This window comes from Cupressus sempervirens, chromosome 7 (genome assembly GCF_028749045.1).
Source record: "Cupressus sempervirens isolate cs-2001-9-10 chromosome 7, ASM2874904v1, whole genome shotgun sequence".
In the NCBI taxonomy this organism is placed as follows: Eukaryota; Viridiplantae; Streptophyta; class Pinopsida; order Cupressales; family Cupressaceae; genus Cupressus; species Cupressus sempervirens.
In genome coordinates, this window is record NC_143124.1 from 370381269 (window position 1) to 370405379 (window position 24111).

Consider the following 24111-nt stretch of genomic DNA (forward strand, 5'->3'; position numbering starts at 1 on the left):
TGTAGTCCAAGGTTTTATCATAATTCTGCGAACCTTGCAGGAGAGCCTTACTAGATACATGTTTAGATTGTCTAGTAAGAGGGGGAGAGTGATTAATAAGGGATTTCTCCATAGGAGTAGGATGACCAACTTTTTTCCAACAAGTATCAGACAAATCCCCTCATCACAACAACCTTTCACTTTCAAACCGTCTTGTCACATTGGAATGCCAAGCCTAGGGCTTCATGACAAAATTTAAGGATTGGTGCAATAAACTTAAAACCAAATGCATTTTACTATAAACATGGAGACCTAACTTTCCCCACAATATTGGCCAAATCCAATGGTGGAATGTCAGGTTAGGGCCATGACAAGACAAAGCCCTTGGTTTGGAGGGTTTCTTGGACTAGTTTCCTCGAATTTGTATGGATCTCCCTTGTTTGTTGACCAAATGCACGCCAATCAATTGTAATGTGAAGTTAACTCACTCCTTCAACAAACCATGAAAAGAGACTAGAAAAAGCAATCAATACCTACTTGTGCCAAGCAATGAAACACTATGAATTCAGGAAAAAACCATAGTTTTTGCAATCCAAATTCTCTTCTACGGTGCCCCAAATCTTCATTATGTGCCCAATTGACTACAACAAACTTTTTAGGCCTCCCACCAATTGAATCAATTGAGATTTCAAAGTGGTTGATTGTTGGAAGTGCCCAATTGCAAGTTTATCAAAAATTGTCAAAGTTGCATTTTGACAACTTTGCTACATTTGAGCAACTTTTACAAGTTTGAGCATTTATTCATGCCACATAAAGTGACTTACAAACTTCATGAATCACATCAACATACCTCCTAGGACAAGATTTGGAGAGCTTTGACCAAGTGTGACCTTAATTGCCCTAATTGGACCAATTAGGCCATTACAACCAATTAGGTCTGTAGACTTTATTCAAAAATAATATTGCCTTTCAAAATTAGCCAAGGATGACTCTATTACAAAAATGAACATAAATATTGCTGACCTTGGATCATCCTTGAGTCAAAGAGGAGGTGCTCTAGCACCAATATGGCATGTTTGTGAGAATATTTTTTAGTTGTAGAGGTGTTGTACATTAACATCAACACTATTGGAGTCTTCTTGCTTGCATCAGTTAGTCCCATTTATTCTTGTCAAATCATAGTTACATCGCCCTGGAGGACGGGGGGGTGGTGGAACGGGGGACAAGTTTTTGTGACAGGGGGACATAGGGCCCTTAATTTGGGGACAATGGGGGGACGGTGGCTGGGGACCAGGGGGGTTCTATATACTATACATATGGTACTTAAAATGCTAATTATGAAAATATGTATTGCAATAGAAGATATAAAGATGTAAAAGAGTAAATACTTGAACATAGCATTGAATTGGAACACCAAACATTGAACATAAATAGTCAAATCAGCAAATAGTCAACATCGGGATTACCCCCCATCCTATGCGAAGGTGGTGGAATCTGGTGGTGCCGCTGGGGACAAGGGAATGAAGTACTCAAGTCCTTGGTGCGTCCTTGTCTTTGGGACGTGGGGCAAAAGGGGGTGGGGACGCGTCCCTGTGTTACTATGAGTGAAATGATGTAATAGAGTGGTTTTGGCCTAGTGGTCAATATCCTTGTAATGGGTAGCTTAGGGTGGGGTCCACTAGGGGGCTTATGTTTCTATTTTTCAAGAAATGGAGTCCCCATGAAGAAATATTTCATTGTAACTTAGGGATGCCCCCATTTACCCCCCACCCATATCTTGAGCGTCCTCGGAATGGGGATGCACCCGAAACTTGGGGATGACATTCTGGCATCCCCAAGCATGCCACCATGTTTTAATTGTTTCTTTGGTTCTATTCAAACCCTAGGGCTATGTTGGCCACATCTTTGGTCTTTCATTCCTTCAAAAGGCCTCCAAGCTCTATTTGTTTTCACATTTTCATTTCTAATTGATTGCTACAAGAAGGAAAAAAAGAGTGAAGAGTTGAGGAAACTCCAATGTTCATTGTTCAATGTTAAATGTTCAAGTATTTACTATTTTAGTATTTAGTATTAGGCATTTGTCTTCTTAATAGTCTTATACATCTTTTCATAACTAGTCTTATGCATAGTATATACACCCCCTTTCTACCCCGTTGCCACTGCCCCCTAGTCATAGCCCCACTATCCCCAAATTGACGCCCCTTTGTCCCCTGTCCTAAAAATGTATACGCCTATTTCAATGCCCCTCGTCCCTGATGGCGGTGCAACTATGGTTTATTTGGAAGCTTTTCTAGAAACTACAATTCCTACATTTTAGGCATGCATATTTGAATGGGTGAGAATGGGTGGGGCTAGAAATCACTACACCAACTTAGGAATGTTATTTGCTACTTGTCAAGCATCTATGTTTAGATTTTTGTTAAAAATAATCTTGGAGGGAAAATAATATTTGCTAACTTGTTTTAATTGTTGCACAAAGTATACAAGACAAAAGTATGTATTCATAAGACTGCCAACTTGCTTAAATTATGGAGCTTAAACTTTTAGTGGAACTTGACTATAAAATTCATTGGACCACCAACTTAAAAATATCCCTAAATTTTCAAGCAACTCTGGCTCTATTTCTCAAAAAGCCCCCTAAAAGCCCCCTTGAATGGGATCCCACCCTTAAAATGGTTCACTTTTAAATATCTAAATCAATGAACTGGTAAACCTCTGTATGGCATGTGTTTGGCAACAAGTGCTATTTATTTAAGTGGGTTGGTTACTAATTGTTTGTATGCATTCTAGATCTTCCACTAGGGAGTTCCAATTCTTCTGGAAAAGTGGCTTAGTGTAGGAAAGTGGTTTTAGCCTTCTGGTCAATTGGTTGTAATGTGTAGCTTGGGCACATTGGGTGATTTGCACCCATAATATGGTCATGGATTTTTATTTTGATAGTTCGGGTATATTCAATCATAGTTGGAAAACTTGCCAAAGCCAAAAACTCGCCAAAACCTAAAAAAATAATTCGGAAAAACCTGACTAGTTTTCGGCGAAAACTTGGCAAAAATCTTGGGGACTCAAAAAATTGCTTAAATTTAATTAGAAATGCATTTCTTTTGCAAAATTCAACGAGAAGATGCATCCAATGAGTCAATAAATGAGAACACAAAAGAAACAAGCTCAGTCTAGATATATGTAAACACAAAGTGGGTACAAAGTCGCATTCTCGTGAGGAGTTCTGATGGCTGGAAGCAAAATAGTAAATCGTGCATGTAAAACTAAAACTAAATGCATCACTAGGATTTCATCTTCCTCTTCCCAACTCTAGTAGAAACTAAGGGAGAGATAGAACTACAGGGTCTAGTCCTAGAAGTTTGATTGGGCATGACAGTGCCTTCTCGCTTAGTATGCCCAACTCAGTTTGTGGCTCGTCCTTCATTTTGGATGCAGCTCTTCCTCTAGCTTCTCCTGGCACTGGCAATGACTACTCATTCAAATCAATGTCATCGAATGTGAAACCAAATCCAACCCCCTCCTCCATAGCCTGCCTCTCGAAATCATTGATGTCATCCTCTTCAAAAACCACCTCAAATCTGCAACAAATCTGCCTCAAATCCGCTTCAAATCAATAGAAATCAGTTTGCAAAGGGTTTGGAATACAAGTGTTTGGAAGACTGTTTTCTCCCTCTCAGCAAAATACAAGTGAAGAAATGAGAAATGAAATTAATTTGGGCCACCTTTTTCCTTTAAGTACTGTTATAAAATAACATTCAAGTTTTTAACAAAAACTCGCCGAGTTTTTGGCAAAAAGTCAGCAAGTACTCTAACAGGAGTACATCAATGTGTACAATGATCCTTATTGAACTTGTTTCTCCAATAATAATAGCATAGTTCAGTTTTTGAGCCCCAAGTCTCATCAGCACAAATTCATAATCTTCAGATGGATGGCTATTGCCAACCTCTTCTTTAGAGTCATTACATTTTCTGTAAGAAGTTTAAAAAGATAAGATAGAGGTTTAACTATTAAACAATCCCAAATCTGGACAGTCTCATTCCTACCATACCAACGTTGCTTGATGCATATGTGTGTTTGGAGGATCAATTTGTCTTTCTGGTTTACTGTACTTTATAAACTGTCCCTAAAATCATTTGATGGCTCTGAATGATAAGCAAATTATTATGGTTTATGTCTGGATTAGCTATGATTGGAGTATTTGTGGATATTAAATTCCATTATTATATCTTTCTCCAATATTACTTGATGGTTTAACATGTTAAGTGGATAAGTTTTGCTTTGTCTTTATATTGATTGTTGGCTGAGATCTATGAGAATCCAAGTTGTCTTCCATCTTTAAAAAAAGATTTGTTCCTAAATTTGGAACTAGCTGCCCTAACATGTTTCAGGAATGGTCTAGTGCTAAAGATAAACCAACTAAACACTACAGAGTCAAATTTGATCCTTTAAAATTGGACTTTGTTATGTTGAGGTTCTCCAGTTTTAGCTTTTCCAGACAAATAAGATGTAAAGTTGCATACGAAGTGCTTGGACTACTATGAACATGGAATTTTGTGGCAGGATACTTGAAGATGGCTGCAAACATGATGCAGAACTTCGTGAAATACTTGGCGACACTATTGGCAATCCAGAACTGATGAGAGAGCGTGTATGATATCTTCTTTTTAGAAGCTTGCATTCACACATTATTTTTCTCCTATTTATGTGTTATTCATTTTTCTCACCGATTTAATCATTTTCCACAGATCTTGAAGAGAGGAAGGAGGAAAGGGAGTGATTTTGAAAAATCTGCTACTGGATCTGCACTGGCCATAAATGTTAATTTTAGAGAGTAAATGTCTTTTAGTGGCTTATTGCAAATTTTTTTTTGTACTTGTCTCAGGTATGGTTTATGCATGTTATAATTATGTAATTCACAGGTGCAGATTTAAGCTGAGTTTTCACTGTTAAAATGCAATTTGCTTTAAGCTTCTAGACTGCTTTTATGGGTCTTAGCAGCACACATTCTTCTTGAAAAGTCATTAAAGATTCACATGAAGCAACATGAATAGTGTAGGCAACCAAGCAGATTATAATGTGCATGCAATATAAAAGCATGTACATAGCAATTCACAGCTACAGCTGTTATAAAGTCTAAAGCTATTTCAACGTTTCCATTTGACTAAATCCCTGCATCCATGCTTAGCAATGAAGGAAGTGGAGTTTATAATTGTGTATTTGTGTCACAATAGCCCTTTATTAAGTCTTATGGGATGAGAACCTGGTATTATTAATTAATTTTTAATTTATTATGGTAAAATTAGCATAAAACCAGCTATGCAATATTTACCTATCTCATATTTAAAATGTGGAAAAGGAAATCTTTCTTTAATCAGCTTTTAAGCTTCAAAACAGAATGTATAGGAATATTCGTTGCAAAATGCATGCAATCTATACTCTTGGAATATCTAGTCCCCAGTTGCTACAAATCTTGTTAAAATATAGCCTTATGTCATATACTGTTTCAAATGTCCTTTTCATTTATTAAATCTTATGCTTCAACATTTTTCTCACTTGTTTAGAGAAATGCATATTACATGAATATTATATCAATTTGTTGCAAGAATTATTTAAGTCTTATTCTTTTTGTTTTTTAATTTCAGGTATCTTTCAAAATTCAGGCTTCTTTTTTCCTTTATTTAGGGTTTAGCTATGTATCTTTGAGACATAATATTAGATTCCTAGCTGGAATCATACTAGTGGGTATTAGAGTTCTTTACTGAAATTTTGGGGGTACAATAAGATTATCTGCATCCTCATCATTCATGTTGATGCATTATTTTTGGAAGAAGCAACAATAAATTGCTTGGACAACATAACTAAATCATGAGCAAATCAGGTCAAGCTCCATGTAAGTTGTCTGTGAGAATCAAAAGAAGGAAACAAGCATATGATGACTGTGGGAGGTTGTGAAAGTCTTTGATATTGGGAAGAAATCTTGCCTGTTGTGAAAATTCTCGGAATTGTGATAGCTGAGAGAACATTAAAAGTTAATGAAAACAATCAGAGTTACATATGGAATTCTATTTGCAAATTTTATCTGGTCACCAGTAATATTAAATCAGGAGCTTGAATTGGCAGTAGAGTTGTTTTTGATTAACTTCTTAGAGGTTCTTAAAAAAATTATTCTGCCACTTTTTTTTTGATCGGTAATTATTCTGCTGCTTTACACATGGATGGGCTTGCATTTAAATATTGAATTGATCGAACACTAGTGGGATGAAGACGAGGAAGAAATATAACAACCTGTGAGTCCATTTAAACATATCTTGAACTTTTGTAAATTATTTCTTGGCGTTGGAAGCCATGAAGCAACAATCCACCTTGATATATTAACTGTCTGAGTTTCACTAGCCTAGCTCCTGGGAACTATTTCTCACCTTTGTGATGTTTCGAAACTGGAAACTGGAAGATGCGTTGATAGAACTTGAAACTGATAGGCATACATCCGAGATTAATTGACTATTAGACAGACATCTGAAATTTGAAGAGTTGAATTCCAAATAAAATCTAATATAGTAAACATAAAATCTGAAATCTGTGATGCTAAGTGGTAAAATAAAAATGTGACATGGCTAAAAAATGGACAAACCCTAGATCTGGATAAAGTACATCTCTGAAAGATGTGGAACTTTTATGCAGCTATTCTGATTACAAAAATCAGAAATTTACTGCTGAAATGGAAGGGCACTATCATTTGGCTTTTATACTTTGAAAAACCAGAAAACATGAGAAGATATAACATTTATAACAATAACGCAAAAAAAAAACACTTAAGATAGAATGATTCTCCTAAGAAGATCTAGTTGCTAACTCAAGCTGGATCCAGTACAGTATGATTGCTGCTTTGGCAAACACAGAATCACAAACTTTGCAAGTGCTGCTTTCTCCCCAAAAGATCATCAGTAGATCTTTAGTTACAGTGTCTTCCCACTTTTCAACATTTCATTTTATTCATATCGGATAGGTTACCTTTTGCAGGTATTTTCTCTTTCTGAATGTAATGTCCCCTTTTAATTCCTTCAGTCTCAATAAGTAAACATATATAACCAATTATTAATCAGAATCCCTGATTGCTAACTTGATTTAATAATCACTATCCAAATAAAAATTATCAAATTGCTTTGTATACTCAGAAATCTGCCCTGACTTATCACGTATTAGTTTCTCTAATATTGGCAATTGTGTTCTACTCTACAGTATGTTGTCGGTAAAAACTATATTATAGCCGACGGGATGAGTCAGTAACCAAAAGGTTGCGTGACGGTTGAGTCACCCCTTTAGGAAGTATATGTACATCGTCTGAATGGATTTATGAATCATTACTGTAATTGGAATTGCATATCGGTTTATATGAATAAAGTATCTTGTTCTGTGTTACATTCTAATCTCTTAATGCGATAAACATTCTTTTACCTTGTACGGTAAACATTTGGCACCGTTGCCAGTTGAACCTAGTACAAAAGGGGTGTTATGAAGATTAATGCCGAATTTGCTCAATAAAGATAGGAATAAAATAAAAGACAAGGATGATATAAGCACAACACGGGAAGCATTAATTCTAATACAACAGGTGGAGCGAAGGCAGAAGTTTCAACAGCTCGTTGACGGGCACCAAAGTCATGGAGGAGCACAAACCGACGGAATGCATTCACCTAATAGATCGAGGAGTATCGAGGACTTGCTTGGGAAAACATGATAGAGATTGAATTTGGTAGAAGAGACAAGGGAGGAGTTCCTAAACTTGTATACACCAAGGGTAGAGAATCTAGACAAAAGAGAAGGAACCTGCATGGCTCAAGGTGTCGAAGGAGCACGAGCATGGGGTGAACTCTTTGTTCCCGATGCACTTGATGAACGAATACAAATTGAGAATCGAACAACTTCACTTGTAGAAGATCTCTTCACACCACAGAGTAATGTGGTTATGCAGTACAACGCAGGTACTCAAAATAGTGCGGGTGCGCAACAAGTACCACAAATACAGAAGAAATTAACAATAGCAGGACCAAAAGAAAAACTACTGAAATTTAATGGCGATGGAACGGTTGATCCAGTCCAACACTCTAAAACATGTGAGACAATCTGGACTGTGAATGGTGTAATGGACCAAGATGATTGGGTCTGACAATTTCCAGCTACCCTACGGGGTGTAGCGATCGATTGGTTTTTAGACACTGGTCTGAAGAAGTTAACTACATGGGCGGAAGTCAAGAAGGGATTTATAGTAGATTTTTGACTACTTAGGGATAATAATGAGATAGTAGCGGAAATCTACAGTACCAAACAAGGAAAGAATGAAGTAGTCCATGTATACGCGAGGAGGCTGAAGGAGCTCGTAGGAAAAATTTAAAGCCAACTGGCGGATGGGTTGAAGAAAAGATGGTTCATCGAAGGGCTATGATCAACATTCTGGAAGAAGATGAAAATTGTACCTCCAACATTGTACATCTATGCATATAACTATGCGATGGACTTGGGGAACGAACAAAAAAAGGGCAAAAAGAAAAAAGATAGATTGTCGGACTCAAAAGGTTCATCCTTCGAAAGACAGCAGTGACGAGGAATCAAGTAAAAAGGTTCGGGTACTACAAAAGGACATGCTATGTATGATGAAAGAATTCAAAAACATGAAAAAGAATCCTGGGCAAGCAAGAGAAGGGGAACTATGGTGTACGGATTGTGAGGAGGGCCACACAAAGGGCTCCTCTCCTGAGAACCAATTTTTTTGATATCTGCCAAATTGCGGGACATTCCACCAAGGAATGCCCATTCAATATGAAAACGAAGGGACACAACAAGTATTACTAATGTAAGAAGTGTCCATCTCGGGAGTGGGAGCGAATGCAAACAATGACGCGGCAACCTCAGGATGGTATCAAAACAACAACCGACATTGACGAGGCGGCAACAACAATAACAACAACAATAACGGGGGCCGTAGCTGGATGCAATACGATCCGAGTGGACCACCAATGATACAATGCCATACATGCAACCTCTGGGCCTACTTTGTTAGAGACTGTACTACGAAGGGAACACCACAGCTGTTGTGCAGATGGTGTGGTCTTGGAGACCATGAGGTTTCAAAATGCCCTAAACATGGGGTAAACCTGTTATCCATAGAAACATGTGATGAGGAAACATTAGCACTCACTCGTGCACAAGCGAAGAAGACAACGTATCTAGATCTGGAAGAGGAAAAGAAAGGGTTGTAGCAAGTGTGAGCAGAAATAGAAAAAGAGATTGAGGTTGAAAAATCACAAACGAAGGACATTGCTGACACCTCAAGGAGGAACTAGGCAGAACAAAGTATCATACGAAAGGTAATGCAAGCTGAGTTCCCATGACGATGAATGACCTTCTTGCAATGCCTTAGTTACAGACTGCAATCCGGAACATGACACCATCCTCGAAGGCAATGGAAGAGCCAGGAAAAGACACACAAAGTGGAAGCGGAACGACTGCGGTGGACCCAATGCTACTTGCGCTCAACACAGGAAGACACCCTATAGTAGTGGTGATGGGTATTCTCGGAACTATTCTTATGGACACATCGTAGGTGGAGGGTCAGAAGTAAATGTACTGCCAGAAGAAACATGGAAGAAGTTGGGGCACCCTACGTAATGGCCACCTACATTCCAACTGCTCACTGCCGATCAACACGGGGTCAGACCTCTAGGGGCTCTGATGGCACAACTGTAACAATCGGGACACAACCATTCTTACTGGACTTCATGATCATTTCGTTGAAAAGAAAAGAGTACAACGCCATCCTTGGACAGGGCTGACTAGTATAGGTGAAAGTAAAACACGACTGGAAAAAGAACACTTTGTCCATGGAAAGTGGAGATCCTAGATTTGTAATTGACCTACATATATAGATGGTAGGAGAGGAGATAGCATCGTTAGATTCTGAAGGCGAAGAAGGAGATGAAGGGAAGAAATGAATGGAACCCAACAGAGAAGGAATCCTGAGACTTGTTAGGAGGGCCCAACGATGATGACTTGGATTCGGTGAACAGCCTACTCTATTGGCAAATGCAGGACTATGAGCTCTTTTCGAGCTGTCACATGTTAGGAGTTGAGGAAGGAAATAAGGGAGAAGAAAAGAATGAATTTTCGATAGGATACAAAGAAGTGAAAGGAGAGATGCAGATAGATGAAACCCCTGCACATACATTTAGTGACGATAAGTCTATTAAATACGAAGAACCAACGGTGAAGATGGTGAACTTAGGGGACAAGGCTAATCTGAAGAACATATTTGTGGGAGATGAATGTAATCCAGTTTTGAAAGCAACAACGTTTAAAATATTTATGGAGTATAAGGATGTTTTTGCGTGGACCTACAAAGACCTGAAAGGGGTACCGCCGGAATTGTGCGTCCACTGCATCCCATTGATAGGAGTAGTACCTGTATGGAAGCAACCATACCACATGAACAAAAACTATGCCGCATGAGTCATAGATGAGATTAACCGGATGTTGGAAGCAAGCATTATTTTTAGGGTACAGACGAGTGAGTGGGTATCTCCAATTGTGATATCTCTGAAAAAGGATACCACTCAAATAAGGATATTTGTAGACTTTCGATGGTTGAATGCAGTAACAATTAAGGATCTGTTTTCGATACCGTTCATTGACAATGTTTTAAAAGAAGTTGCAGGGCATGAAATATATTCATCCATGGATGGATTCTTTGGTTACAACTAGATATCCGTCGCAGAAGAAGATAAACTCAAAACAAACTTCATAGTAGAGGATGGGGTATACGCCTACAACAGAATGTCGTTCGGTTTGTGCAACGCCCCGACAACATTTCAAAGAATTATCCTGCACATCTTCGGTAAGATGTCAGTTGGAAACTTCAAAGCATTCTTGGATGTTTGGTCAATTTTCAGTGCGGAGGACAAGCATCTGACCGCACTTAGGGAATGCATGGAAAGATGTAGACGAGCATGACTAGCACTAAACCTGAAGAAGTGCAGATTTATGGTACCTCAAGGGAAACTATTGAGGCACATCGTATGCAAAGCAAGATTAAAGACAGATCCTGACAAAGTCCAAGTAATTTTGGAAGTGCCACCTTCGACAGATGTGACTAAAATGAAATCTTTCCTGGGACACAAGATACTATCGAAGGTTTATTAAGAACTTTGCCAAAATATCTTAGCCACTCGACAAACTAACCTGTAAGGGAGAACCCTAAAAATGGGAAACAGAGCAGGATGAAGCCTTTGAGGGATTGAAGACACGATTAGCCACAATACCTATCCTGGCTTATCTGAACTGGATCAAGGAGTTCCATGTACATGTCGCCGTGTCAAACCACGCAATTGGAGCAACATTGGCATAGACAGGTGATCATGGATTGGACCACCTGGTGTACTTCGCAAGTAGACTATTGTCTAAGGTAGAAAATAATTATAGTATGATAGAGCGAGAGGCTCTTGGAATGGTGTACGTCATGCAAAAGTTTAGACACTACCTACTGGCAACTCCATTCGTGTTCTACATGGATCATCAAGCCCAGCTATATCTCATGAGCAAATCGATCATCCAAAGATGGATAAGAAGATGACTACTTTTGTTGCAGGTATTTACATTTAAAATTGTGGTACAACCTGGGAAAAGCCACGTAAGTGCGGATCATCTATCCAAGATCAAATCGGGAGAACCTCTGGAAGGAGTCAACGATGACTTTCCCGACGCACAACTATTCTAGATTGTGGTACTACCATCTTGGTACCAGATTGTGGGAATATCTTTTGATGGGGCAATTTCCTAGTGAAATGCCGTCAAGCGAGAGGAGGAAACTGGTACTGAGAAGTCGAACATTCCAATTGATCAATGGGTTGCTATATAAGATGGGACCTGACTAGATTTTACGATGATGTGTTCTGGAAGAAGAAATATCAAAGGTATTGAAGGAAGCACATGAAGGACCCGCATGAGGACATATGGGGCCAGATACAACTGCACATAAGATACTTTTGGTAGGATTATGGTGGCCAACCGTGCACAACGATGCCAGGGAGTGGGTCATTGCATGTGATACATGTCAAAGGGTCAAGAAGCCATTGAAGAGGGATTTCATGCCTCTGAACCCTTCACATGCGTAAGAACTATTTGAATGCTAGGGGCTGGACTTTGTCGGACCCCTCAAGGTGAGAAAAACCCAGAGATGCAGGTACATTGTTGTAGCAACAAAATACCATACCAAGTGGGTACAGGCGCTGGCCCTACTAGACAACTCTGTAGTGAGCATGATGAGATTTATCTATGAGCAGATCATTACGAGGTACGGGATCTTGATATAGTTGACAAGCAATTATGGGGGACATTTTGTCAACCATGCCATCCGGTGACTCACCACATAATTCAAAATATACCATTCTCTATTGAGCTTGTACTATCCTAGAGAAAATGGACAAGCAGAAGTTACAAATAAAATCTTGGTTGCAGTAATCTACAAGTCTTGCGCAGTTGAAGGTGAAGATTGGGAAGAAAAGCTGCTATCGGCATTATGGGCATACCATACCTTTTATAGAGTTGCTACGGGACACACTCTATTCCAATTGATGTATGGTCAAGAAGCTGTGGTACCGACAGAGTTCATAGTACTGAGTTTACAAATAGCAATTGAAAATAAACTAGGAGACATAGAAAGTCTTAGGGAAAGGTTGTATAACTTGAATAAACTCGACGAATGATGACTACAAGCACAATGGGCCACCAAAGTTTCACAATGCAGACGCAAGGTGTGACACGACAAGCACTTGAAACTAAATAGGTTCCAACCAGGTCAACTAGTATTAAAGTATAACGGGCATAATGAAATCAAACTTGAAAAATTTAAGGTGAAGTGGGTCGGGCCATACAGGATTCGTGAAGTGGGTGATAATGGAGCAATCAAACTATGGATGCTGGATAGAAAGGAAGTGATTGGTCCACTAAATGGTTTGAAGTTGAAAATTTACCATTAGAGGAATGAAGGCCGGAGAACTGAGGATAACTGGACAAATTAAATATGAAAAATAATTAATAATAAGTAGTAATATATACACACACACACACACACACACACACACACAACAGTAATAAATAAACAAATATAAATAGTTATAATAAATGTGCAAAATGAGAACAAGACGGACGAGTATGTGTAAAGGATTAGTGTAATAAAGAAATGATAAAGAATATGGTACGACCAAGCAAAGACACCACCTGAGACAAAAAGACCGTACATCGTATGGTAGAAGAGAGGAAGGGCAGAAAAAAACATGTGAGCAACATCACTGTACGACCTCACTTGCAAGTAAGGAAGAACACCGTACGGTTTGCAGAAGGGAGAAAGTATGCAATGTACAGTCGTACAGACACAAGGTAAACAAAAGCCAAACCAAGGCCATCATACAGTCAAAGCAAAGACCACAAGTGACATCGTATGACACCGTACGGCTAGAGAGGAAGACTACAGTAGACACCGTACGGCTAAAGGGAGCACCATAGAGGGATTGTACGGGTAAAAAGTTGAACAATATAGACAATGCAATACATCGTACGACTCGAAGATTAAACACACTCACCATAGGTTTAATGCAAAATAAAGTTGGCTCACCGTTCAAACATTGGAGATAAAAACTTCATACAATCACTGTAGGAGGGAAAAAGAGCAGCTGTACGGACAAAAACTTCATACTAATGAATTGTATTAGCCATAGTCTCATCCAGAGGTTATGAATGTACTATTGTGATCAAATTGGGATAAGGATTTTTGCGTTCATTCCAGAGAGGGATTGCAAGTTTGGGATCAATTTGGTGAATGCAGATAGAAGCTGAATAAGGGCAGCCTTTGGAATCAAAGGCTTTCATTGTCATGGTTAGAGGGACGACATTACCATTTTATGCCTGCGTTTCGTCTTAGAAACCTGTGTTTGGTTCTTTGATGGCTGCAATTGATTGTATGAGGCACCATTTGTGTGTGCAAGACTGCAATAAGGTAATTGAGGGCACATAGCAAAGGTGTCGTACGGACTCACAAAACGTGGGTATCAGAAGCAAAGAAGGCACATATTGTCTCTTGTTGTTTAAGAATGCAATTTTTTAGTTCATAAGCTATACGGACTCAGCAAATCAGAATGAATTGTACGGAAGAGTCAAGTAACCTAACCGTTTTCCTTGCACAAAAAGACAAAAGAGGTGATAGTTATGCAGTCAGCTGGGAAGAGAGCTTGGAAGAAGAAGTTAGATGAAGATTCAACAACTAGCGCAACCATGAACAAAAGTGTGAAGACCTTGCTGTCAGGAGTGTGTGTTGCAAGAGGCACAAGTAAAAAGAAGGGCAAGTAGGCAGCATAGTCGGCTGCACCCAACTACCTCACAACATAGAATATCTCCTTTGAAGGCTTGAATGGAGCGGAATCCAGGAAATGGTGGCAGGATACACCCGAGAACCATCTCGTGAAGAACAACATCCAAGAGGCGCAAGTGGAATGGGTAATACAAATGTTGGTGTTTTGCATTCGGGATTATGAAGGCTTCTTGTGCACGATGATAGAGACTTATGATAGGTTCTCTCGAACCAGTTTGTTCGCCTATCTTGGGTGCGACCTTGTAATTTCATTTAGGGCACCAGATTTCACACAAGTATTTGGAATGCTTGGTCATGCACAGGGTGGGAAGAAAATTGACAACAAGCTGAAAAAATTAAATCGAGAAGTGAAGGTGCAGGTGATACAGCTGGTATGTGGGGACCTGTCACAAATAGAAAAAGAAACCCTCATGGACACTTCGAAGGGTAGTGCCGACACTTGTCACTATCTCACCCATGAGAGAAGTACCTGAGGTGACAGATCCTCTAGCCCTAGCAGAGAGTCATCCTACCGTCACAGTAGAACCAACACCAGCCCCACCTTTGACAAGGAGTACTTCGGAGAGAATGTTGGAAGCAGTAGAGGAAGCGATGGCCACGAAGCGCACCACACCATTAGACCCTTCAACAACTATAGAGGAGGATATCGAGACGTACTTAGCGGATGTGCTGACTCAAGGCCGTTGAGTAGTAGTCTCAGCACAGATACGTGCGTTGGATGCGGTGGTATGGGAGTTAGAGCAGGTCTTGGCATTTATGCGGATTGGTTGTCCAACAACCTTCGTAGTATGTTTCGAGGCGAGAGGATGGCCGAACATAGAGACCCCAGAGATGCGGCAGGAGTGGAATACTCAGGAGCCTGTGGTGGAGAGCAGAGTTGAGTAGCTCACGCGAGGGATAGTACAGGTATATCGGGAGGTGTACTATGCTCTACGTAGCAGTGAGGTAGATCAGGTAGTAGTAGTAAGGGCTTGAGAGGAGACAACTACCAAACTAGCCACAGTAGAAGCAAGTTTCACCACCTAGTAGGCAGCTTGGGAGGAGTGGGCAACACTCATTATTGAGAAGGCAACAATTGTATCTCAATTGGGTGATGCGAAGAGAGAGTTAGATGCAAAGGAAGTAGAGCTTCGAAAGATAGTTGACATACTGAATAGAGCACTAGAACTTCAGATGCAAGCCAAATTGAATTTGGATGCATGGACACAGCAAGTGCACGAGTTGCGGGCACAACTAAACGAGCTTAGGGCACAGAGGACATCTACCACACCAACCCTACTAGGGATGCATCCCTCTTCTTGTTAGTTTGTTTTGAGTCTTGATGTAATCAGTAGTTAGTTGTCTCTATTTTGTCATCCGAAGACGACTTTTTCTTTTGGAGGGATGATTTTGTCGATAAAAACTATATTATAGCCGATGACATGAGTTAGTATCCGAAAGGTTGCATGACGGTTGAGTCACCCCTTTGGGAAGTATACGTACATCGCTCGAATGGATTTATGAATCATTAGTGTAATTGGAGTTGCATATCGGCTTATATGAATAAAGTATCTTGTTCTCTATTACATTCTAATCTCTTAATGCGATAAACATCTGTTTACCCTGTACGGTAAACACAGTAGTCTAATGCCTTGATAAATAATTTCTTTATTTGCTTGACTTTGGCTTTTCATCTACAAACTCAGCAAGAAAAAATAAAGCATTTTTGTCTTTTGATTTCTGCCATGAGGGCTTTCTTCCTGAACTAGTGTTACATGCTCCAAATGAGTAATAATTAGATAATAAAGATATGTATTCTTCGTAATACATATGACTATTTGTTTTTCTTGTTTGGTGTCTCTTATATATCTTTTTTCCTTCAATAGTCATCATTCTTCACATCCTTCTTGATTTTTTAAAATTAAACTTTAATTATATATTTTATAGTTATATTGTATTTACATATATTTTAATTATTATCTCTTTTTGAAAAGGGGACATTTCACTAGAACTCTCTAGTATGTGCAATTTGGGATACATAATTCAAAGTTGTAAAAAAATGTTACTCCAATTTTTTGGGATGGTGATGGCAGGGGACAGGGGAGGACAAGTTTCCATGACAGATTTCTGTTTTTGCCAAGTTTGGGGATGGCTATATAAAATATATGAAAAATTTGAAATATTTAGGGAAATTTGCATATATACATTACATTCAGATGCAAACTGCACATTAATTAAGTCAGCTGTAGTCTAGTAAAAATTTCCAGCATTGAAGTTGACCATAATGTTGATAATTATTGCAAGAATGTAGTCTTTGTTTATAGAAATTGATATCTTTGTGGATTATATTAACTGCTGCATTTCACCACGTTTTCAATCAATATAATCACTGCCACTGTTCATGTATTCCATCATTGTTAAAGGTCTTATATTGCTCCCTTTGTTTTGATTGTAATTTCCCCGATTTAGCAAGTTCCTGGAGTTTGGATTTGTTAGCTCATCAATGTGACCCCTGTGAGTTGACATTTGGTTTTGGGGGTCTTTGATACGAATTTGCTATTTTTGGACTTACTATTTTTAGTAAGTCACTTTTGGCCAGATCCTATTTTGGTCAAGGCAGTTCTGACATTGTTGGTTTCATATCATTTTGCTTTTGGGCTCTGGGTGAATTGATCTGGTGAAGTCATATTTATTACAATTATATTGAGATTTAATGATTATTTAATGCATTGGTGATTAATTATGATGCTTTATAGTATAAAGTAATTGGACTTTATATTATAAAGGGATGTTTAAGTGAGAAGTGTCAAGGTGAAGCTAGGTTGCACAAAGTCTTATAAATATGACTTCATTCGAAGAGAAAAGCATCTTGAACAATATATTTTATTTGCCCATATCATTTGGCTGAGGGTTTGAAGAAGTTTTTTCTAAATTTTTCATTGATAATTGTGCTGAGGTATGCAATTATCAGATCTTCCTCCTGTGTCTACTGTGGCTTGGAGGTTGGAGAAAATATCTGAAGTGAGAAGAGTATCAAACTTGCTGGGAATTCATATTGGATCCGAATTGATATAGTGAAGTTTGTTTTCTTTCGCAATATCGTTTGTGAAGACTAAGACGTGAGCAGGGCAAATTCGTGAGTTTGGACGGCAGCAACTGGGGACTTAATCCTACGTCTGAAAGCTTGCAGGTGTGTTAGTGTGACATATGTTGGTTATGTAATACTGTAGTGGCTGGCATTGGAGGTCATGTCCTTGTAAATCCATCATCTTAGCCGTCAAACACTCTAGCTGTTAATTCTCACTGCAAAAGCTGTCTACAATCCACAGCGGAATCCCTTCTACAACTAAGGTTGATGTTGGGGAACCAACATGTGGACTATTGAAGGATAATTGCAGGTTACGGCTTGGCCATTCAAATTGCAAATAAGGTGCTCCATTTTTAATTTGTATTTCAGTTTGTTGATTTCATTAATAAAGGATTACAAGGATTTTAACCAGTTACAATCAGATTTTATGTATTATTTCAAACACCATCTTGAAATTGTTGATACTCATTCATAAGGTAAAATACACAAAATTGAAATAAAATCAGAAAACATTCATATTGCAAAACAACAAATTGTGCATCATTGGGAGCTAGTTCAGTTCTTTACATTGACTCATGCAACTAAACACTTGGTCAGTGTGAATTAGCGAACCCATTGATTCCATTTGTAAGTTGGCCTGAAATTGATAAAGACTTGAATGCCTCCTACCAAAATCCTGATCACTTATTGTCAAGTATAGCGTGGAGCAGATCTCCTGAGACTGCAAATTATATATATATATATATATATCTGAGTGTATATATATACATATCATAATCAGAGATCTACCAAACACATCTGAGATGAAATTCGATGCACTTATGTATTGCAGATCCATCACTTTGAATATATATATATATATATAAATAAATAAAGAAGTCACAATTAGCAATTAGTTAGTATTAACTAACTAATTAGATCTTTAGAGATTGAATTAGTTAGTTAATACTAACTGATTCTCTAAACAAATCGTGACTCTTGAATGGAAAGATTGTGACCAATCTTGAGAGGCATCTATTGAAGACAATATATATGTGCATCATTTGTTGTGGTATTGACATCGAAATTAATATATGTTCATTACCTACAGCAGATTGATATCCAACATTGTCACTTATTCTCACAAGTTGTTATTCAAGTTATATTCGCAATAGCTGGTCAAAATTCTGCGTGTTCTTACAGGTCAAGATTCATCATTAGAGATTGACATTATCTCTAATCGGGTTCATCACTAAAGATCGACTAAAGATTTGAAGTTTATATTCTCAGCAGATCGTGCTTCTACATACAGTTTGATATAAGTTTAATTCAATTACATGGTATCGGAGCCAGGTTATAATAAACCCAAAGATAAACTTGAGAATTCAGATTGCATACCTTTAACTTATAAAATTCATCTTTCAAAATGACAAGTGCAATAAGACTCGAGGATCGTCTTGAAGGAGCCTCTAGCTTCACAACATGGAAGCTACGAATCATGACATTATTAGATGAAAAAAAAGTAGACTCATTTGTTAAAAATAAAAGTATTGAGCCTGAGAATGAGCCAAAAAAATCACATTGGATTGAAAACAATAAGAAAGCTATGAAATTAATAGTGGATTCCATAAGGAATCACATTGTGCCTTTTCTAGCAAAACAAACAACTGCATACCTCATGCTCAAATCCTTAGAAAATACATTTGAGTTAAGTAATGCCGGTAGAAATCTTGCACTAAAACACAACTGAATCACATAAGCATGAACAAAGGTGAATCCGTAAATGCCTACTTTATGAGAATTATAGAATTAAGAGATCAATTGTCTAACGTTGGGTATGAAATAGACAGTAAGGAATTATCTCAAATAGCACTAAGTAGCCTCCCAAGCTCATGGGAACCATTCAAACAAGGCATTAGTGCAAGATCAAAACTACCAAACCTAGACCAACTAAGATCTGACTCTGCGCAAGAAGAAACCAGGCTCTTACTAAAAGGAATCGAACAAAAATCCTTAGATGAAGACATACTAGTTCTTAATACAAATACAAAGAAGAAAGGAAAGAACTTCAAAAGAAAGAAGAATTTTCACGGGAAAGGAAAATATAGAAAAGATACTTTACAAGTCGAATGTTTTAGATGTAACCAATATGGGCACTATGTTGTAAACTGTCCTGAAAGAATAAAGAAACAAGCATCTTATGCCCACATTGGAAAAATAAACTCACAAGAAGAATCTGAGAAGTTCTTATTTTATTCAGCACTATCAAATGAAGTATCAAACAAATCAAGCACTTGGGTAATTGATAGCGGATCATACATACATATTACGAGATTCCGAGAAAATATGAAAACTATGGTAGGAGAAATTGAAGAAGTGACCATCGGAGATGATTCTGCACATCCTGTAAAAGGTGTAGGGACCTGTACCATCAAACTAGAATCAGGCATGGAAATTCAACTAAAAGATGTGCTATACGTACCTGAAATCAAAAGAAACTTAATATCTATACCAGCTCTTGACGATAATGGATACAGAATCACATTCATGAATGGGAGAGTTTTGGCTTGGCACAAATCCAACACATTTAAGAAAGCCAAACCTATAGGAATAAGGCAAGGTTATCTATATAAAATGTGTACCGAACCTAAAAAAGCTCTCTTTCTTGAATCTCCCAACATAAATGAAATTTAGCACAAAAGATTAGGGCACATACACTTTCAAGCCTTAAACTCAATGGATAAATTGGTAATCAGACTACCCAAACTAAACTCCACACATTGTGGAGCATGCAAAGGATGTGCTCTAGGGAAAAACACCAAAGGATCATTCCACGCCAGTTCAAGAAAAACCAAAAATATATTGGAACTAATCCACTTTGACCTCTGCGGACCTATGTCAACACCCTCCAAAGGAGAGGCCCTATACTATGTAATCTTCATAGATGATTTCTCAAGGAAACCATGGATATATTTCCTAAAATGTAAAGATTCCAAGGAAATCCTAAATAGATTCAAAGAGTTCAAAGCTCTAACTGAAAATTTCTTCAGAAAGAAAATTAAGACCTTGAGAACTGCCAATGGGACAAAATACACTTCAGAATTGTTCAAAGAATATTGTGTTAGTTCAGGGATTAAGAGGGAGTTCATTGTACCCTACAATCCTCAACAAAACGGGGTAGCTGAAAGGAAAAATAGAACTATTGTGGAGGCAGAAAAATCCATGATGTTTGATCAAAATCTAGATTCCTCCTTCTGGGCAGAAGCATCTAGAGCAGCTGTTTATATTCAAAATAGATGTCCCCATTCTCATCTTGATAACAAAACATCTGAGGAGACATTTACTAAACAGAAACTTGACATAAGCCATCTAAGGATCTTTGGCTGCCCAGTGTACATTCATGTACCCAAAGAAAAGAGAACAAAACTAGAACCCTCTGGAAGAAAAGGAATCTTTATGGGATATAGTGAAACTTCAAAGGCATATAGAATATTCATTCCTGGACCAAGGCAAATAGAACTTAGTTGAGATGTAATATTTGAGGAAGATATTTCCTTTAAAAGGGCAAAGAATTATGATGAGTTAGAAAATCAAAATCCAATCATAAGGATATATGTTCTACTTCTGAAATTCAGTCAGAACATCCTAAAAACACCTTATATGAAAATCCACTTGAATCTAAGATTCAAAACGAGTGTTTTGATGAAAATCAAAATTCCAACAAAAGAAAAAAACCACTTTGGGCTAGGAAAATTGTGAAGGAAGCTGAAAACTTTGTAGCGCTTGATGGTACATTCAGAGAAAGCAAAAGACCCTAGAAACTAACATCTAATGCATTAACGAGAGAAATTCTTGACTCTAAACCAGCCAATGTTGATGAAGCCCTCAAACAAGAAGCCTGGAAAGATACTATAACAGAAGAATATCACTCCATTCTAAAGAATGATGTTTGGGATATAGTTCTTAGACCAAAGGAAAAATCAATTGTTTCCTCCAAATGGTTGTTCAAAATTAAACATGCTGTAGATGGTAGCATAGAAAAGCACAAAGCACATTTTGTTGCCCGAGGATTCTCTTAGAATGAAGGCATTGACTACGAGGAAACTTTTGTACCTGTAGCTCGATATACCTCTGTTTGAGTTGTGTTAGCCATTGCAGCAGCCAAAGTTTGAAAGGTTCACCAAATGGATGTTAAGACTGCATTTCTAAATGGAACAATAGAAGAAGAAGTCTATGTGGAACAACCTGAAGGATTTATAGTTCATAATACAAAATCTCATGTATGCAAATTAAAGTAGGCTCTATATGGACTTAAACAGGCTCCCCGAGCCTGGTATGAAAGAATTGACAAATACCTCATGAGATTAAAATTCTCCAAGACTGTTGCTGATCGAAATTTCTATTTTAAATGTATTAATGGTGATATGCTAATTTTAATTCTTTATGTTGATGACCTATTACTCATAGGAGAAGATCATCTTATTGCTCAATGTAAAAGAGATTTAACTTATAGAATTTGAAATGAAAGATTTGGGTATTCTACACTACTTTCTAGGATTAGAAGTATGGCAGAAACCCGATGTTATCTTTCTAAATTAGGGAAAATACATGTCCACTCCCATGGAGATAAACTTGCACAAATTAAAAGAATCTACATCAAAATCTAGATTTGCAGATCCTACACTTTATAGACAGATTATTGGGTTACTCGTGTATTTGGTTAATAGTAGACTTGATATATGCTACGCTGTGAATGCCTTAAGTCAGTTCATGTGTGAGTTTCGTGAAAATCATCTTGTTGCTGCTAAACATATATTTAGATACTTACAGGGTACTATTGGATATGGCCTTAAATACAAGAAGATTGATCTTGATCTACATGGATTCACAAATTTAGATTGGGTTGACAGTGTGGCAGATCAGAAGAGCACATATGGGTGTTGTTTCAGTTTTGGATCCGCTATGATCTCTTGGACAAGCAGAAAACAATCCTCCATTGCACAAAGCTCTACTGAAGCATAATATATTGCAGCAGCTATGGGAGTCAGGGAAGCTATATGGCTTAGGAAATTGATTGCAGGACTATTTGGAAAACCTCTAAAGCCTACTACTACTCTGTGATAATCAAAGTTGTATCAAATTGTCAGAAAAGCCAGTGTTCCATGATCAATCCAAGCATATTGAAATTCCTTTTCACTATGTCAGAGATATGGTAGAGAGGCAAGCAATCCAATTAGAGTATACTAATACTAGTAATCAAACTGCATTCATTTTCACCAAACGTCTTTCTAGAATTAAAGCGGAACACTTAAGGAAGAAACTTGGTATGATTGAAATGTAATTGAGACTCGGTCTCTAAATTTATTTCATTTGTAAAATTATATACTAAAGATGGTTTATGTGTAAACTCTTTTTGTCATATGTGCGACTCAATGGCCCTCTTCCTGTGTACATTACATTAAGGCGACAATCTTTCTGGTAATGTGCACTTGTATTAAACATTGTGAGGTGACGACTTTACAATGTTTCCTATCATGATGGATATCATGTGACATGATATCTTTATGTAGATTATGATAGTAGTATCTCTATAACATTTTGATGGATATCATGAAATATAATACCTTTACACATTATCATGTTCTTTATTAGATAATCATGGTGAGACAGCATGATGAGTTATGATAGACATCATGTGACATGATGTTAGTGCACATATCATAACCAGGGTATATGAATGTCATGAGATGTGATATTCTAAATATACTCCTTGATGTCACAAGTAAGGTGATATCTAAAATTCATCTTAGTTATGTTCCCTAGCTAAGAGGGAGTGTTAATGAGTGTTAATGTACAACATCGGGCAGATCTCCTGAGACTGCAAATTATATATATATATATATTATAATCAGAGATTGATCAGACACATCTGAGATGAAATTCGATGCACTTATGTATTGCAGATTGATAACTTTGAATATATATATATATATATATATAAAGCAGTCACAATTAGTTAGTATTAACTAACTAATCAGATCGTGTATGAGATCAAATTAGTTAGTTAATACTAACTAATTCTGTAAACAGATCGTGACTCGGGAATGAAAGATCATGACCGATCTTGAGAGGCATCTATTGAAGACAAGGTATATGTGCATCATTTGTTGTGGTATTGACATCGAAATTAATATACGTTCTTTACCTACAGCAGATCCATATCCAACATTGTCACTTATTCTCACAAGTTGTTATTCAAGTTATATTTGCAATAGCAGGTCAAAATTCTGTGTGTTCTTACAGGCCGAGATTCATCATCAGAGATTGACATTATCTCTGATCGGATTCACCACTGCAGATCAAGACTAAAGATTTGAAGTTTATATTCTCAGCAGATCGTGCTTCTATATACAGTCTGATATAAGTTTAATTCAATTACACTTATGTACTACTATATTATTTCTTTAAATCACCAACTTTGAATTGCTATTTATAGAACATTGATTGTTGTCTTCTGATGAAAATTCCATACATGAATCATTGTTTTTCTTTAATGTGTATACCTATTTAAGGTCTATGGCCTTTGGCCTTTGTCCTTTATTGTCAATATGTTCTCCATATATTTATGACAACAATATATCTTTATCAACAATCCAATCTCATTCATAA

The 24111-nt window shown here is 37.6% G+C and overlaps 1 protein-coding gene across 1 annotated transcript in view; it reads left to right on the plus strand.

The window, feature by feature from the left end:
• The window catches only part of LOC149547017 (uncharacterized), a 199928-nt gene that overhangs the window by 28087 nt on the left and 147730 nt on the right, over nt 1-24111 (plus strand). Inside the window, exons 2-3 of the mRNA XM_089791469.1 lie at nt 4541-4628; nt 4726-4811. Of these exons, the coding sequence (XP_089647595.1) occupies nt 4541-4628; nt 4726-4811 (174 nt within the window). The remainder of the gene's footprint in view (nt 1-4540; nt 4629-4725; nt 4812-24111) is intronic.